At 42.7% G+C, this 17,560-nt stretch overlaps 1 protein-coding gene across 1 annotated transcript; it reads left to right on the top strand.

Annotated features, from left to right (window-relative positions):
* Positions 1-5,883: 5,883 nt before the first annotated feature.
* On the top strand, positions 5,884-15,852 carry taldo1 (transaldolase 1). The gene is made up of 8 exons (XM_063881087.1): positions 5,884-6,135; positions 8,754-8,877; positions 9,689-9,796; positions 10,432-10,563; positions 12,112-12,287; positions 14,391-14,588; positions 15,106-15,251; positions 15,375-15,852. Exons 1-8 carry the CDS (start codon positions 6,036-6,038, stop codon positions 15,405-15,407), a joined length of 1,017 nt encoding a protein of 338 aa, XP_063737157.1. The 5' UTR covers positions 5,884-6,035; the 3' UTR covers positions 15,408-15,852.
* Positions 15,853-17,560: the final 1,708 nt, after the last annotated feature.

The following is a 17,560-nucleotide window of genomic DNA, read 5'->3' as shown; positions in this document are numbered from 1 at the left end:
CAAATGTCCACAACTCCGGGGGTTGTAATCGGGGTTTTTTCCCGCAAAGGGGGAGGGGGGGGGAACCCCGGGGGGGGGGGGGACGGGGAGATGGTTTTTTTAAAGAAACATGGAAGGGGGGGGACTTTGCATGGCTGGGGGCACTTGGGGTTGACCCCCCGGGGGGATTAGAGGGAAAAATAGGGAAAGGGCCAACAAAACGGGGGGTTAACTTTTTGGAGCCATTTTCAAAGGGGGAATCCCTAGGACAACCACCCTTTAAACCCCCCCGATGGGCAGGAGCGGACCCCGGGTTGGCGACACAATGCGCCGGGTTCCCTGCTCTGGGGGACCGCAGAAAGGGGGCGGTGCGTCCCCTCCAGTCCTCGACAACGGGGGAAAAGGTGCTGGACCGGGGGAGGGAATGTAATCCCCCCTGGGGGAAACAAGGGTGGGGGTATCCGGGGAGCATTCAAGGGGACATGCCTGGCACACAGGCCCTTTGGAATGGGGGCATACCAAACCAAAGAAGGGTCACTCCAAGCCGGGGGGTTTCCCGCGCAGCCACACAACGCACGGGGGGTTCCAAATCCTTTTTCTCCTAAAAGGCCCATTATCTGGGGCGGGTCCCCTGTGACGGGCTGACAGAGGCCCCCAGCGCCCGGGAAAGAAGGATTCCCATTGGGAAACGAAGGGGGACCACTTGGGAGACGAGGTCGCAAAAACCCCCTGGGGCAAAGACATCTGCACAAAAAGCGGGGCATTTCCCGGGGGCATGGGGAGCTTAAACGCCAATAAAAGTGAACCCCCTTTCCCAAAAAAATCTGACCAAAAGGGGAGAAATTACAGGTCCCTTTAAAGGGGGGGAAGCCCACCCAAAAAAAAAATCCGGGCCCAATGGGGGACCGGGGCCGCCCCAAAACAGGGAAGGGCAAAACCCCAGAAAGGGGTTGAGGGGAAATTTTTCCCCCGAGCCACACACCGTCAAAACCCCACGAAGGGCCGGGGTCAGGTCCATCGTTTGGCCCCCAAAAAGTGCCCTTCGGGAAGGGACGGGGTCGGCCCCACGCCTTACACCAAAGCCCGATGTGGGGCCCCAAAAACCAAAACTTTGAGGGGGAACCGAACTGGGGACAAAAAAAGGGTTTTAAGGGGGGCCTTCCCCCGGAAAATCGGGTTTCGGGGGATTTGGGGCCTTCCGGGGGGGACTCTATCCCCCGGGGTTACAGCAAAAAACCTTGGGGCGGGAAGGGAGAGGGGTAGTTCCAGGGGGGGCCGGGTTGTGTTCATAGTGTTAAACTGAGGGGAAGGGGGCTTTTCGGGTTTTGGACTTAGGGGATCCGGGACTTAGGGGGGGGGAAAATTTAAACCCCCAAAAAAAAGGGGGGACCCCCGGGTTGGGGGGGAATTAAACGCTTAGCTTCTGGTTTGGTGCCAAACCCAAACCCTTTTTTTCTCCCCCCTAAAAAGGGCAGGGGCCGCCATTCCCCCAAATGCCAGTTTCACAGCCCCCCGCTCGGGGTTTTACCAACATCATAGTTACTTTCAGCATACCACCGGGCGAGAAAAAAAGGCCGGGGGTTCTCTCATAAAACGGGCGCGGGGACGGGACCGCCCCCCCCCCCTGTCAGACCATACCTCCACTTTAACTGCCGGGAAAGGGGTCGGTTGGTTTAAGAAGGGGGGCAGACGGGGAAAAGTCTTTTAAGACCGAAAAGGCAGTCTCCGCCTCGGGCCGCCCAAAGGCAAAGGCGGGGCGGAAGGGGGGGGGGGGAAAGGGGTTTTGAAAACCCTCGGAATCAGGGTTTAACCTCCGGAAAATTGGAAAAACCCGGGAACCCTTCCCAGTTTCTTCGGGAATGGGGGAAGGGGGCCATCTGTCACTGAAAGACCTTCTGGGGAAAGGCCTCATTTGCCCCTCTAAATGGCCCCCAAGGGGAAGGGATACAGAGGGGGACACGAACTCACATTTCCCGGGCCTTTTTTACATAAAATTTTGTTCTCCAAACAGCCCTAAAAATTTGGGCTGACTTTGGGGAAGGGGCCCTCCGGTTCGGAGAAAAAAAAGGGATTCGTCTAAATAGAAAAAAATAGAGGTTAGAAAATCCCGGGGGCATCTTTTACCGGGGTTTTCGGGAAAAAGGGAAAGGGGCTTAGTGGGCCAAAGGGGCATACCAGGTACCCCAAAAGTCCGGGGGGGGTTTAAAAGCAGCTTCCACTCATCGCCCCCCCGGATACGCACCATTTTGGGTGGGGCTTTGCTTTGACCCAAACCCTTTAAAGAAGATTGTAGAAACCCTGCGCCTCAAAGGGGGAACTAAGGGGGCCAAGGCATACTTTTTTTGATTTAAGTTATTTGACCCCCGAAACAAACAACAAGGGAATTTGGTCCTTTTCAACAAAAAAAAATCCTCCCCAAACAAAGGGGATTCCAGGGGGCCAACCCGGGAAAGAAAACCCTTAATTTATTCCCCATGGCCCCCCTTTCCCAACAAAATTTAACGGCGACAAGGGGAAAGGGGCGCGGGGGGGGATCAAGGGGCACATCATGGGGCGATGGGGGGGCAGGGTGATTTAAAACACATTAAAAAAAACCACCTCCCCCCGGCATATAGATGGGGGGCCCAAAGGAGAGGGGGGGGGTTTCCGGGGGAAAAAAAGGGGAAAACCCCCCCCCTTTTTGGAAAGGGGCAGACTTTTAAGCAGGGGGAAATCCCAAAAAGGGGCTCCAACTCACCACCTTCCAAAAAACCATCAAATTGGGGAAAGTCCCGCTTGAGCCGGGGTCCCCAAACCCGGGGGAAAAAGGGGGAAACCCGGGAGGGGAAGGGGGAAACTAAAACTCTCGTGGGTTTTCCCAAACCCAATTTTAACCCACTTGAACAGTGGTTCCCAAGGGGCCAGGGGCCCACTAAGGCTTTAAAGCTTTTAAGGGAGGGGGTAATTGTTCCCCCTGAATCCCAAACCCTTGAACGCGAACCCGGGCGCCCGTTGAATTCTCATCCCTCCCGAATCCAAAAGGGGCCAACCCGGGAAAAGGGATGCCCGGGGGGGAAAAGAAAGGGGAAACCAGGGGTGAGCGTGCATATTAGGAACGGGGCGGGGGGGGCGGGGCTCACGGCCCGAGTCCCCCTGCCGCCCCCTTTTCTTTTGGTCTGAGGGACAGGGGGAATGAATCCCCGGGGGCAGCCCCCACATTTACAGAAAACCCCCGGGGTTTTTTAAACCAGTTTGAACCGCCCCCTTTGGGAACATGCCCCCAGCTGCAGGGGTTTCCTCTTCATTCTGCATGGTCAGGGGGGCAGAGAGAGGGCCTCTGGGGAAGTGGGGAAAAAAGCCCCCGATGCCGGGGGAAAGGGAAACCCGCCTGTCCCCTTTTTTCCCGCTCGCGTAACGATTACCACCCGGATAAAAGGGAGATCATCATAGATGTGTTAGACCCCCCCTTTATTCCACTCACCCTTAATTGACCCCTTTAAAGGGGGAAAGAAAAAGCCCACATAGTAAACCTTCTTTCCCACCCCGCCCGGGCTGCATGGGCCCGGGAACTGACGGAAAAACCCGCTACACGGGGGGGAAGCTCTGCAAAGGGGAAAATAAGCCGTGGGGCCCTCCCCCCCCTTTCTACCAAGGGGATGATCAAAAACCTTCCCCCCCCTTTCCCCTACAAAAATCAAAATTTTTCGTTACTAAACCACGCCCCTTAATTTTAAAACCCCCTTTTAATGCTTACCCTTAAAACCCCAAAATGTACAAACTTAGCCTTTCGGGGGGAAAGGGTGGGGGGCTGCTAAATAAAACTAGTGCAGGATAAAAAAGGTTGCCCCATACCCATGTCCCCACTAGCCCCCGGCGCGGGAAAAAGGGCCACTCTGGCAGGTTTGGGGGGAAGGGGGGCCGGCGGGGGTAAAACCTGACGGGGAAAAGGCGTTTGTGGGGGGGGGCTATAACCCAATTTCCCCAAACCCACCCTGAGTGCCCACGGGTAGCGAGATTCCTAAAGGCTTCCATTAGCTTCCCGGAGGGCTTGGCTGTGCTCAGCAACCTGAGTGCCTTGGGCGGCGAGAGCTCCGCGATGCTGTCAATGTCCGCTGGGTCCATCTTGGCCAGATCGTTCTGTTAAGATAACGATTCTGAACCCAAGAGCAGACAAGAGACGGTGTTGAATTGATGCAAGGGGTTTATTGAGTGAGGTGGAGGAGCAGGTAGAGGACGCGGAAACCGGGGGGAGGGTGAGGCAGGCGAGCTGGAGTGCGTGATCCGGATAACTGCAGGCAGAGGGAAACAGAGTTAGGTTGTGGTCAAAGGCAACAAGAGACGAGAGTTCGGTAGCGAGGTAACAAGGTAACAAGGTAACAAGGTAACAAGGTAAACTGGAGCCGGGTACGTATCATTACCACTGTAGAGCGAAGTACGATCTGCACCGACAGCAGGGAATCCAAGGGTTTATGAAGGGGAGTTGATTGGAGATGACGACCAGGTGAGCATGATTGCAGATGACGGCCAGGTGTGAAGTGAGACCGACAGGGGGAGTGGCAAACCCAGGAGGAGGAAAAACACAGCAGACTGCTGTGACCACAACACATAGGCCTAAATCTTATTATAACAAACCTGAATTTCTGCCAAAACAAACAAGAAGTAAACAGAAAAACAGTTTGTACCTGTTTATCTTAACTTCACTGATGTAGACTTTTGTTTATTTTAACCTCATGGCTGAGATTGTTTGTCAAAGAAAGGTCTTCTCACAAGGAAGAATATACAGCTCTTTGCAATCAGGTTATGGCGTCTATATATAACTAATGATAACTGTTAGACATTGTTAAAAATGGCAGTAAAGCAGACCTACAAGGTTGGTAATGGAGTAAATGACAGTATTATTATACTGCAAAAGCCTGAGGGTTGAAGCATCGGTTTTTTTTAATAAAGGCACATACGCTGAAAGGCGAGCAAGGCAATTACAGCAAATGGTTCCTTAAATTAAATTGTTCCCATATTATTGCAAAAATAAGAGTCATGTTCAAGTGGCTGTTACTGGAGGGCAAGAAGATATTTCAGGAACAGGTGGCTCGGAACAGTTATTGAAGTAATCAAGCGAGCAACATCACATAATACAATGGCACATGATTAGCAGACTCAGTTCTTTTTGTGTTATTAAATATATCACATATTACACTTAATTGAACTCTTATTGCATTGCAGGTATAAAGGTTCAAGAAGGCCTCTTAATGTCTTCAATGAGCTTTGTACAAATGCTTTTCAAAGGCGTAACTTGATCACAAGGGCTTATACTTAGCCTACCTTTATTTTCAAAAATCAAGACGTTTACTTGTAAATAAGTATTTTTATACTAGTTTTTCCATTAAAAAACATAATTCAACACAAGTTACCTCATACTATAGTAAAATTAAATATGCAGTGGAAAGTACTTACATGTACTCCGGTACTGCACCTAAATACAATTTTGAGATACTTTTACTTTACATGGGTAACTTTACACTTGTTCTCCATACATTTTGTTAGTTAGTATTTGTTGTACTACATTAAATACTATTTCATAATATATTCGATCTATACAATCTATGTTCTATTGCTATACTTTACCATACATAACGTTATAATGTATTACTACTTTTCAACTAAAACTAGGCAATATTTCATGCCATAGCCTTATTATTTCCGTATTTTATTTTCTGTTTTTTAATTCATGTCAAGGACATTTTAACTAATAATATAATAATATTCAGTCTTGCCTTAGCTATCTAGGCCATCCAGCGTTCAAAATGCTCGATTTCATCCAGTATTTTTGGCAACATAGCTACATCTGTCATACTTAATAAGTAAGATTGGCAAGACTCATAGCAATGACTGTTTCTTTTAATTGTTCTTAGAGACGGTTATTCACACCTTGTTTCTCCCGAGTTTACTTGAAGTCTAATCTCTCCGGAGCGCATTCCCGCTGAGTCCTTCCCTCTTGCCTTGCGCGCTCCCGACCGCCTGACATTCCGCCTGCTCTCACGTGCTTTCTGTGTATAAAAGGGTCCGAGTCTCTGCTCATCATGTCCTCTGTGTCACCAGACAAACGGAGAAAGATGGAGTCAGCACTGAACCAGCTGAAGAAACACACTGTGGTGGTGGCAGACACTGGAGACTTTAACGGTGAGATAACCCCTACTACTAGTGAGATGCTAATGTTAGCTTGGTTAGCATGCTAACTATCTGACCAGGAAGGATGCAGCTTTAGTGTGAATGACCGCCGTGTCAAGTGGGAGCAGCAAATGTTAGCATCAGTTGTAACTCATTTACACCAAAGGGCTAATGTTAGTCAGCTAACTGTCGAGCTAACTAACTCCTAGGAGGTTTTACAAAAGTTTACTGTGTCACTACTATAGTTCACAATCTTATAAGCCGATTAGTTGTTATTACTGTTAGCTAATGACAGTAGCTGTTAGCTACTTTAGCAATACTAGTCACGTCTTTGCTAATTCAATTAAATATGCAAGTATTTTGTTTGCATTAGCATCTTTTAACCTCCCAAATGATCTAGATCAACGATCTACAATCTGCACTTAAACTTGTGTGTATTGTGAATAAATAATAATGGAGTGACTAGGTTATAAACAGTATGTGCCTGAAGTTAACGCAGTAACTCGGCAAAAGGGTGTAAAAGATATGTTTAGCTCTTCCTCGTTTGTCTCTTTCATGCCGCAGAACACAAGTTCACGTTTCTCAATAGACCACAATGAGGAACTGTTTGCAGTAATACAAATGCATTGTTTTGCAAACCAGATTTCCTCAGTTCCTCATCCAGAGCTGCAGACTCAGGATGACATGACAGAACTGGTCTGTGAAAGTCTGGCTTGTCAAGCTACTCTGACTACACTGCAGGAGTGGTGGCTGTTCGCATAGTGTTTTTTAAACGTGTTACCATTTATTTGCGTAACTGATACTTTCTTTGTAGTTTACATAAAACACTGATTCTGTATTGAGGCATGGATACAGGAAATGGACTTAATAATGGCTGCATTATTTAATGATGTTACATATAATGTGATTTCTCAATTAGTTGGTCAGCAGAACCCTGCTTTTTACATCCATTCGACGGAAAAAACGACACAGAAAATAATACTTTGTTGCAACTTGTCTAATCCTATACTCACTGCATGAATATTGTAGGATTTCTCAGGTTTCACCCGATGGTTGCAAGTTATACCAAGAAACATCACTTAGGAATTGCAAGAACTTCTTAAAACAATCTTGTTGTGAAGAAGGTTCTTGAAAGAAGCCTGACAGTAAACGGAGGGGCACTTGTGAAATCTAGCACAGTACTACTTGGTAATTAATTAGCCAGCACAGTTACTGATGGTTTAAGGAGAGTAAGAGGCATGCATTAGGATAAACTGTTCTTCATCTCACAAGGAACTACTGTCTATATGCACCAGCATGCTCACTGATTTTATTTAAAGTTGTTGGCTTTCAAATTAAGTGTTTTTCTCAATGTGAAAATTATTTTTGTTATATTGTGGCTTATAATATGCATTAAAACATTCCTCTAGACAACCAACACTTAATTTCTGTCTAAATTTGAAACTTTTTTTAAGATACAGCCATATGTGTACAATAATCTGATTTATTTGCAGTTATGTCATCTGAATGTTTGTGCACATTATTGATAGACAAATAAATGAGGCCTACCAACAAATGAAATCCTCATTCTCAACTATAAGTTTTGTAAATTTGCACAAAAAAGTCAAGACTAGTGTTAAAATATTTACAGTCTTTTATCTGTGTTTAAACGTAATACGATTTGCCCAGAAAATGACCTGTACTGTCAGTGGAAATATATTTGGGATGGCTATTAAAAAAATACTAAGACAAAAAATGCCACCGGTGTCAGATGCACCAGACTCTGTTTAGAAAAACGTTTGTAATCGGCACTTGAACTTTGGTGTTTTCTTCCCTGAAAGAGCGATAGGCTTTGTTCTTAGCCTGAAAAGCTGGCAACAGCAAGTTCTGACATAAAACCTGCGTGCTTCATGAAAAAGCTGCTCACGCACATCAAATTAAAATCTGCCGGTCACTCCTGTAAACTACAACCGGATGTTTTGAAAGTGGAGTTCTTCAGATTATGGAATACATCAACAGAGGTCTTTGACCCTTAATAACCCTAAACATTATTTAACTATTTTTGGCGCAAATATTTTTCAGCATTAAGGATTCCATTAGATGTTGCTGGTGTTTTATTTTTTCCAATAATATACATCCGCAGTTTGAACTATTTATTCTTACTGAGCATAAGCGTCTTAAGAGTTCCAAGCAGCATATAAACTTTCTTTGGTAATAAACAAAATACTATTATTATACATTAATGATGGTCCTACTTTACCCTTTTCAATGTGCTTCTGACTCCGAATAGGTTGTTTCAGAGGATGGTATAACAACATTTCTATGCAGTAGATGGCGCCATTTGTTTTTATCTGACCACAGCACTATGAGTTTTATTAAATCCACAATTTTGAATGCTTTAACCTTTTTAGATTTTTCAGACTTTGTTTATTTAGTGTCTTAAAAACATCATTAAACCTCTAAGGTTTGTAATTGTAAATAGTGTTTTTTGGATTTTGTAATAGACCTTTGGACACCTTTGCAGTGTTTTAACTTTAATATATCTGTTGTGAATTTTCAGGACATCTAAAGTGAATCTATCCTGAGAGTTTTGCTGCCTCCATTGTGGACATGTGTGTCACTCGCCATTCTTCTCTCTACTTGTCTTGCAGCCATTGAAGAGTACAAGCCTCAGGATGCCACTACGAACCCGTCTCTGATCCTGGCTGCTGCCAAGATGCCAGCCTACCAGCACCTGGTGGATCAGGCCATTAAATATGGCATCGCAAAAGGCGGGTAAGATCTCGGGCAAAAGTGAAAACCGAACCAAACACCTTAAAATCAAACCAACCTCTACTTGAACAGCTGCTGGATTACTTCAGAGGTTAACTTGTATTTTATCAGCCTGTAAAATAAGTCATTTACTCAAAAAAGGGAACTTTTGATGTGGTTTTGCAGATTATGCAAAGGACATAAGACCTTTGTGCAAGGTGTTGACAAACTTCCTTAATTTACAACTGCTCAGATATTATAGGTCAACCCTTAGAGAAACTATCAATCAATGTACCATAATAACATATTGAGACTGGCCAACAGCATTCTCTCTGACCCCAACCGTGGCCTGAATAGCCAATATCAATTGTTGCCTTTCAATCAGAGATACAGGGTTCCACAATCTAATAAAGTAAGACTGAAGCATTCCTTTGTGCACCAGTCAATCCTCAAATTAAATACAGAGTTTAATCCTATAGGAAAGTTAAAGGGTCTTGAACATGTTGCTTTTGGCAAATCATGTTTTTTTTAAATGTCTGTTTCCTTGTATCTTGTCTTAAATATTTGTCCTTGTTGATGATGCAAATGAGCTTATGTGATGCAAGAAAATGTCAGCGTTGATCTGAAAAAACAGTATTATTGTATTGCACAACAAGCTTACTACACTACTCTTTTGAAGAATTTCAAACCAGTAAAGACTGATTTGTCAAAATTAATATTTTAAATGTGTAAAAGTTGAAGATTGCTGGTTTTAAGATCATTTCCTAGAATGCCTTTTTTAGTGTTCCTCTGACTTCAAGTTAACTCACTTCATAATGTCTCCTTCTCTGTCCAGAACTGAAGATGAGCAGGTAGCCAACACCATGGATAAGCTGTTTGTGAGTTTCGGGTTGGAGATCCTCAAGAAGGTCCCAGGCAGAGTCTCCACTGAGGTGGATGCCAGGTTTGTGCAAACATGTCACAAGAGGGTTATTATGAGAGGAAACGTGTTCCCATGTACTTAAAAAATAATGCTCTGAGAGAGAGGCCTAGAGCGCGTGCGTACATCTGGTAATTAGTGACTATGTTGTTTCTTACGTCATCCCTCTGCTTTTATTTCATGTTGACTTTCTTTGGAGGATTATAGGTAATCCCTTTAAAATAAAATGCTGTCCACTGGGATACCGTTGCTTAATATACTTACATTTTCCCTCGTAACATTACATTTAGTGTCTTTAAACTAAAATCTGTCTGCAACCAGATAACTGATGAATAAAAAGTACTTAGTACATTCATTCAAACATTTGTTTGGAGAGCTTGTATGGTACATTTTGCAACACAGCCTAAAATACATTCTGTAATGCTGATGTTAGTAAATGTAGTTAACTTTAGATCCAAAATGCTCAAAATTTGCCTTTAATTTGCCCATTCACTTTCAAAGAAAGCAGCCATGTTAGACACACTTTAGGCTCACCGTTTGGAGCAGTAGAACTTGCTCAAAGAAATGATGAGCCAGGAATCAAACCTCTCCCCTCTGAGCCACTGCTGTCAAATAAAGGTTAAACTAATTAAAGGCGTGTTTTTCTTTTTATCTAACAGATTATCTTTCGATAAAGATGAAATGCTTGCTAAGGCCCTGAGGATCATCGCTCTCTACGAAGAAGCAGGCATCGGCAAGGAGCGTGTGCTCATCAAGCTTTCATCCACATGGGAGGGAATCCAGGCTGGCAGGTGAGCGCGCTAGCTGTGCTCTACCATTTACTGTGTCTGTTTACTGTTTTTACGAATGTATGAAGGTAAGAGGTTTTTATGATGTTTGAGATAAAAAAGAAAACATGCAGATGTTTGCTTCTGTCTAGTTTATTTAATTAAGGAAAAATATACCCAAACAACACATACAACATTATAATAAGTGCTTATACACACATATTAAGTAAGCCCCCCAAAACAGCACTAAACTGCGAGGCACCTTTTAAAAGTGTTTTGCATTGTGTTATAACTTACTATTTATGTTTTAATTTCCAATGACAAACAATTATTGAAAGTATTCTAATTTGAACTGTGACACAAAATGCTCTCTTTTACAAAATGGCCAGGTTCTCAGTAGGTTTCGGAAATGTAGTCATCCTCATGACATGTTGCAGGGAGACGGCTTTACCCCCACACATTTATGACACCGCTGGAGTGGAAAACGCATACCTTTGCTGTTATGCATAATAAAGCTGTTGACTTGCCAAATAAATTAAGCATTTTGCTCAGTGCTTGACATACGGTTTTATTTATATTTTAATAGTTGCTTTAATGAAAATATATCTTTTGCATTAGTAGTTTCATCAAGCTGAATAAAGCTAATGTTTTGGTTGGGAAACCATTTCCTTTCTGCACCAAAAACTGCATTTGTTAAAGATTTAATCTTAACAGATCATGGTAATGTTATATTTAATCTTTGCCCAATAATATTTTTTATGAATATAGCTTGACTGCTTAAAAATGCAACCTCATGGCACCTAACGCTGTTTGCCGACTGCTAAGGCTAACTTTACGAGATCTCCTTCCGATTTGAACATGGATTTCTTGTTCACACTGTAGCATTATGAGAGAGAAACGCTGTTTGTCCCCTGGATGCCTGTGGGAGATTTGTTAATGGTGTGGACTATGGACCATTAGGGTGTGGAGAGTTGAGCGTGACTGCACTCATTGCATTGCTTTGCTTGAAAGCCTTTGCACGTAAACCACCTGTGACTGCTGGCATAAAACAGATCAAAAATGGGATTGGGCTCACAAAGCTTGAAGTGACCCGTACCCTTCAGTTAGAAAAACGCTTAACTTGGCGACATTTCAGATCTTGTATGTTCGCTAGGGTAATCCCTAATAAAGAGCACATTTAGTTTTTTAAATCCCTAATAGGAGTTTACTGCCCTGTGACTTAACACTATGCCAGCAACATGATAAAAACATGCCATCAGAGCGGCTTTGTGTTCTTAAGGATTTCTACACATCACTGTAATTCCTGAGTTTCACTCAAATCTACGCTTCTACCTAGATTGAAACCTGTATTTCTGTTAACTGCACTTTCTCAATTTGATTGCAAATATTTATCCAGTGCAAAATAACAACGCTTTAATTTCTCTCAACGAAAAGACGGCACTTTGATCAAACCATAGTCTCAGTCTCATATTCTGTGGCCTGTTTGCCATCTTCGAGGGCTTGGAATGTCATAGAAAGAATGAATGACTTCTTGTTTTCCAAATATGAATGTATTTTTAATTTTCTGTGCAGGGAGCTTGAGGAGAAGCACGGTATTCACTGCAACATGACCCTGCTGTTCTCCTTTGCTCAGGCTGTGGCCTGTGCAGAAGCAAAGGTAACTCTCATATCACCCTTCGTCGGACGCATCCTCGACTGGTACAAGGAGAGCACAGGCCGCACAAGCTACGAGCCACATGAAGACCCAGGTAATGAAGGCCATCCTCAGTGTATGAAGGTTGCATTCAAGTGAAAATCTGTCCAAGGGGGAGGGCACAAGGCATTGAAGCATTTATTTGTTGAAAAAACACTGTTCCTATTAACTCACAAGAAACATCTGTAAATCGGTGTATAATTTCTTTTGAGGAAAATCGACCCTTTTTTAAAATCATCAGTTGCTCAAAGATGTAAAATATGCTATTTCAGTTTTTTTTTCCATTTATTTGACTGAGCCAGTCCGTTGAGTTAAACTGTCATCACATTTTGGACTATGGGAATCCTGTTATGGGAATCCTGATGGTGCACAGAAGGAGAAGGCTTCATCACCATGTACAGTGGGGAGAACAAGTATTTGATACACTGCCGATTTTGCAGGTTCTCCCACTTACAAAGCATGTAGAAGTCTGTCATTTTTATCATAGCTACTCTTCAACTGTGAGAGACGGAACCTAAAAAAATCCAGAAAATCACATTGTATGATTTTTAAGTAAGTCATTTTAATTTTACTGCATGACATAAGTATTTGATACATCAGAAAAACAGAACGTAATATTTGGTACAGAAACCTTTGTTTGCAATTACAGAGATCAGATGTTTCCTGTAGTTCTTGACCAGGTTTGCACACACTGCAGCAGGGATTTTGGCCCACTCCTCCATGCAGATCTTCTCCAGATCCTTCAGGTTTCGGGGCTGTCGCTGGGCAATATGGACTTTCAGCTCCCTCCAAAGATTTTCTATTGGGTTCAGGTCTGTAGACTGGCTAGGCCACTCCAGGACCTTGAGATGCTTCTTACGGAGCCACTCATTAGTTGCCCTGGCTGTGTGTTTCCGGTCGTTGTCATGCTGGAAGACCCAGCCACGACCCATCTTCAATGCTCTTACTGAGGGAAGGAGGTTGTTGGCCAAGATCTCGCGATGCATGGCCCCATCCATCCTCCCCTCAATACGGTGCAGTCGTCCTGTCCCCTTTGCAGAAAAGCATCCCCAAAGACTGATGTTTCCACCTCCATGCTTCACGGTTGGGATGGTGTTCTTGGGGTTGTATTCATCCTTGTTGTTCCTCCAAACACGGCGAGTGGAGTTTAGACCAAAAAGCTCTAGTTTTGTCTCATCAGACCACATGACCTTCTCCCATTCCTCCTCTGGATCATCCAGATAGTCATTGGCAAACTTCAGACGGGCCAGGACATGCATTGGCTTGAGCAGGGGGACCTTGCGTGCGCTGCAGGATTTTAATCTATGACGGCGTAGTGTGTTACTAATGGTTTTCTTTGAGACTGTGGTCCCAGCTCTCTTCAGGTCATGACCAGGTCCTGCCGTGTAGTTTTAGGCTGATCCCTCACCTTCCTCTTGATCATTGATTCCCCACGAGGTGAGATCTTGCATGGAGCCCCAGACTGAGAGAGATTGACCGCCATCTTGGACTTCTTCCATTTTCTAATAATTGCGCCAACACTTGTTGCCTTCTCACCAAGCTGCTTGCCTATTGTCCTGTAGCCCCTCCCAGCCTTGTGCAGGTCTACAATTTTATCCCTGATGACCTTACACAGCTCTCTGGTCTTGGCCATTTTGGAGTGGTTGGAGTCTGTTTGATTGAGTATGTGGACAGGTCTCTTTTATACAGGTAACAAGTTCAAACAGGTGCAGTTAATACAGGTAATGAGTGCAGAACAGGAGGGCTTCTTAAAGAAACACTAACAGGTCTGTGAGAGCCGGAATTCTTACTGGTTGGTAGGTGATCAAATACTTATGTCATGCAATAAAATGTAAATGAATTATTTAAAAATCATACAATGTGATTTTCTGTATTTTTGTTTTAGATTCCGTCTCTCACAGTTGAAGAGTACCTATGATAAAATTACAGACTTATACATGCTTTGTAAATGGGAAAACTTGCAAGATCGGCATTGTATCAAATACTTGTTCTCCCCACTGTTAAAATAGCATTCCTGAGGTAACGTTCTCAGTTTTAAACTTCGATTCGGCTGGACTTAACTTTAATGAACTGTTAATTAAGTCTGGCTCCACAGGGGCTCGCATGTGTAACATTTGATGCCTTTGGGCATTAAAATGTTCTCTGTGTTCTCTCCTAGGTGTGCTGAGTGTGACCAAGATTTATAACTATTACAAGAAGTTTGGCTACAGCACTGTGGTGATGGGCGCCTCCTTCAGAAACACGGGGCAGGTGAAAGCCCTGGCGGGCTGTGATCTGCTCACCATCTCCCCTGGCCTGCTGGCAGAGCTCAGCAAGGACCACAGCGTCGTCACAGAGATGCTTAAAGTGGAGAAAGGTACTGTCTGCTGCTATTATCATTAACCAGCTTCATTGTGCATGGACAATCAGTAAACTAGAAACAACTATATAAAAACAGGAAATGTCACTATAAACTAAGATGATTGCGGTGTTATTTGGGGTTCTGTCACCTGCAGCTCTTGTTATATACATTTATCAAAATGGATGTATTAAAAAAGTCTACGTCTAAATGTGCAGGTTTATTTTTATATTATTGAATACATATGTTCATGATAGCTTCTTTGTACTAGCTGCACCCTGTGTTAATGCAAACAATGTTGCACTGACACATGCTTCTAAAAGGTCTTCCTTGTATCTCTTTCTTTTCTCTAGTAGGATAATAGTGTTATTTTTAAAGAGCTATTAAGCTGTCATCACCAAACACTGAGACGAGATGGAATTCAAAATGCTTCACATGACACGTCGGTGGCTTTAAGTTGAATCTGTCTGAACGTACAGAAAACCAAGACCAATGCACTTATTTCCACCTTGACCCTAATGGTTTGTTTTTGCAGCCAAGGCCTCTGATCTGGAGAAGATCCATCTGGATGAGAAAGATTACCGCTGGGAGCACAACGAGGACCGCATGGCCGTGGAGAAACTGTCTGACGGCATTCGCAAGTTTGCTGCTGACGCTATCAAGCTGGAGACCATGATCAAAGTACGTTTTTGATGTATTTTTTGCCAAATGTGTATAAGCTAAACGTTTGTCAGAAATATTAGTGCATATAGAAACGTGTTTGATAAGCTTTGTTTGCATTGTTTGGTTCTATTTCAATCACAGGAGAAAATGCTGAATGTGAAAAACGGCAAGTAATGGAGAGATCTGACGTCGCATCGACAGGAGGTATAAGGATTGAGTAGACTGGCGTCTTGATTTCCAACTTGCTGACAGAAGCTCCAGAACACCAGAAAGCCTTCCCTCTCCTCATCGGACCAACTCCACACTGGGATTAACTGACCAAACATTATTAATAGTAATGTGGGTGTGGATTTATTGTAAAATAGTATAGAATTTACTCCAAATTTGAGCAGAAAGGGAAAAACTTTGTAGAACAAAAGTCTTAATGAGTCTCTTTTAGTAAAGTTTTGTGACTACTAGAAAGGACCCTGAGCACCTTTTCGGCAGGAAAGGACCACAGTTTTGCTATCATGACTATTTGGACCAAGTTTAGGGCAGAATGTCATAAAGTCCAATGTACCATCATTCCTTATAAAAGGATATTTTGCTCTTTCAATAAATAAATAAAACTCCCTCATTACAGTTTGTTTTGGTCGTTGTCTCTGCCAAGGAGGTTATGTGTTTGGTTTGTTTGTTTGTTTGTTTGTGTGCATGATTGCAGGAAAACTTCCAGTCCAATTTTAAAGAAGTGGAAATGGGTAATGACGGCCAGAACATATGGAATTTTGGAGCAGATCACAGGGATGATGCACGTTAATGTTTACTAATGGAAACAGCGTTTGTGAAGTTCTGTGCTTTTCTGGTTTAGTTCTGTCTTTGGTAACAGATCTGAGTTACAGCGTTTGTCAGACACACAAAATAATCACTGCATGTTATTTTACTGGATGCCACATCAGCTGAGTTACACTGGTTGTTATGAACATTTTTACAAATCCCTCCTTGACACGCAGCTTGAGTTGTGCGTCTTTTACCGTCTCTGGTCAAGCAAGTTAAACTCCATTCTGTCTGCTAAGCTCCTCCTCGGTTTCCTCCAAACTTTTTGAAACAGGAACACATTTCTTGAATGCTCTGTTCAATGCGAGACAAAACTTCACTATTAGGTGGGACTTCAAAGCATTTGTGTGACGAGGCTTGAGGTAATTAAGGATTAATTGACTAATTATTGGATATCTTGTGTTTTCTTGTTCATAACATGAAGGTTGTGGAGATTAAAGTCTGCATTTCTAGTTTAAGCAGCAAAGCTGTTAGAATTGCTCTGTTCTATGACTTAAAGATTATCAGTTTTATTTGTATAGTAAACAAATAATTAGGTAAACATTTTGAGAATAGCCAACAAACTTTAATAAAAGAAAAACAAGTGTGTTGTTTTTTGGAGCAAACTGAATATAAAACTTATTTAACACTGGTGTAATCGAGAAGTACGTGTGATACACTTGATGTATCTATAGAAATAAGAAATATACATTAAATGTCTTCATTACAGGTTTTGAACAATAAGTGTTTTGTGACTCAAAGTGAACAAGTTCCACAATGGAACATTTAGTTGAGAGCTCGGCATACCTGAGTGTTGACCATGTTCCTTAAATGTGTCGACTCCCGTTTTAAAAATACATTGTTCATGGAATCGAAAGTCAAAAACAGGCTGAAGTAACAAAGTTATTCAAACCAGTTTTTATCAAAACATTGGTTCATTTTACAGTTTATAAAGAGAGGCAGGCTTTAAATGCTCTAAAGGTAAACTCATTAAGCGTTCAGCTCAGAAGAAGAAAGAGAAACAAATATATACAAGTTAAAATATTCAATCAATATATGATTGAATATTAAAACAATATAAAGGGTAAATGTGGAATATAATCAATGTCTTAAACAGATCCTATACACCAAACAAACTAAACAACCTAAATAAAAATCACTTGGAGATTGTGAAATATAGAATGGGCCCCTTCCGTCATCAGCCTTCTAAAGTAAACAATGATGAACAATTTAAATATTAGATCTTCAGTCCAGAAATTATACTGGGCTTGTATTCTAGTAAGGGACATTTTTTATGAATTGTCACTTTGTTTTGATGGTTCAGACCCCTATTAATACTCAAAGTTAATTTGACTTCTTAATCGAGATGTGTATATTGTTATTCCTTAATAAATATGAGTAAATCATAAACATTAAAATAGAGGAAAAGTAAGGACATGGACAATAATCGTACAAACATAGAAAAAAGGGAAAAAAACGACACACAAGTACAGTATGTTTCCTGTTCCAAACTAAGTCTTGAGTGAGCAGAAGAA

Source organism: Eleginops maclovinus, chromosome 4 (genome assembly GCF_036324505.1).
Source record: "Eleginops maclovinus isolate JMC-PN-2008 ecotype Puerto Natales chromosome 4, JC_Emac_rtc_rv5, whole genome shotgun sequence".
NCBI lineage: Eukaryota > Metazoa > Chordata > Actinopteri > Perciformes > Eleginopidae > Eleginops > Eleginops maclovinus.
The sequence above is the reverse complement of the archived record's forward strand: the minus strand, read 5'-3'. Positions and strand labels throughout refer to the sequence as shown.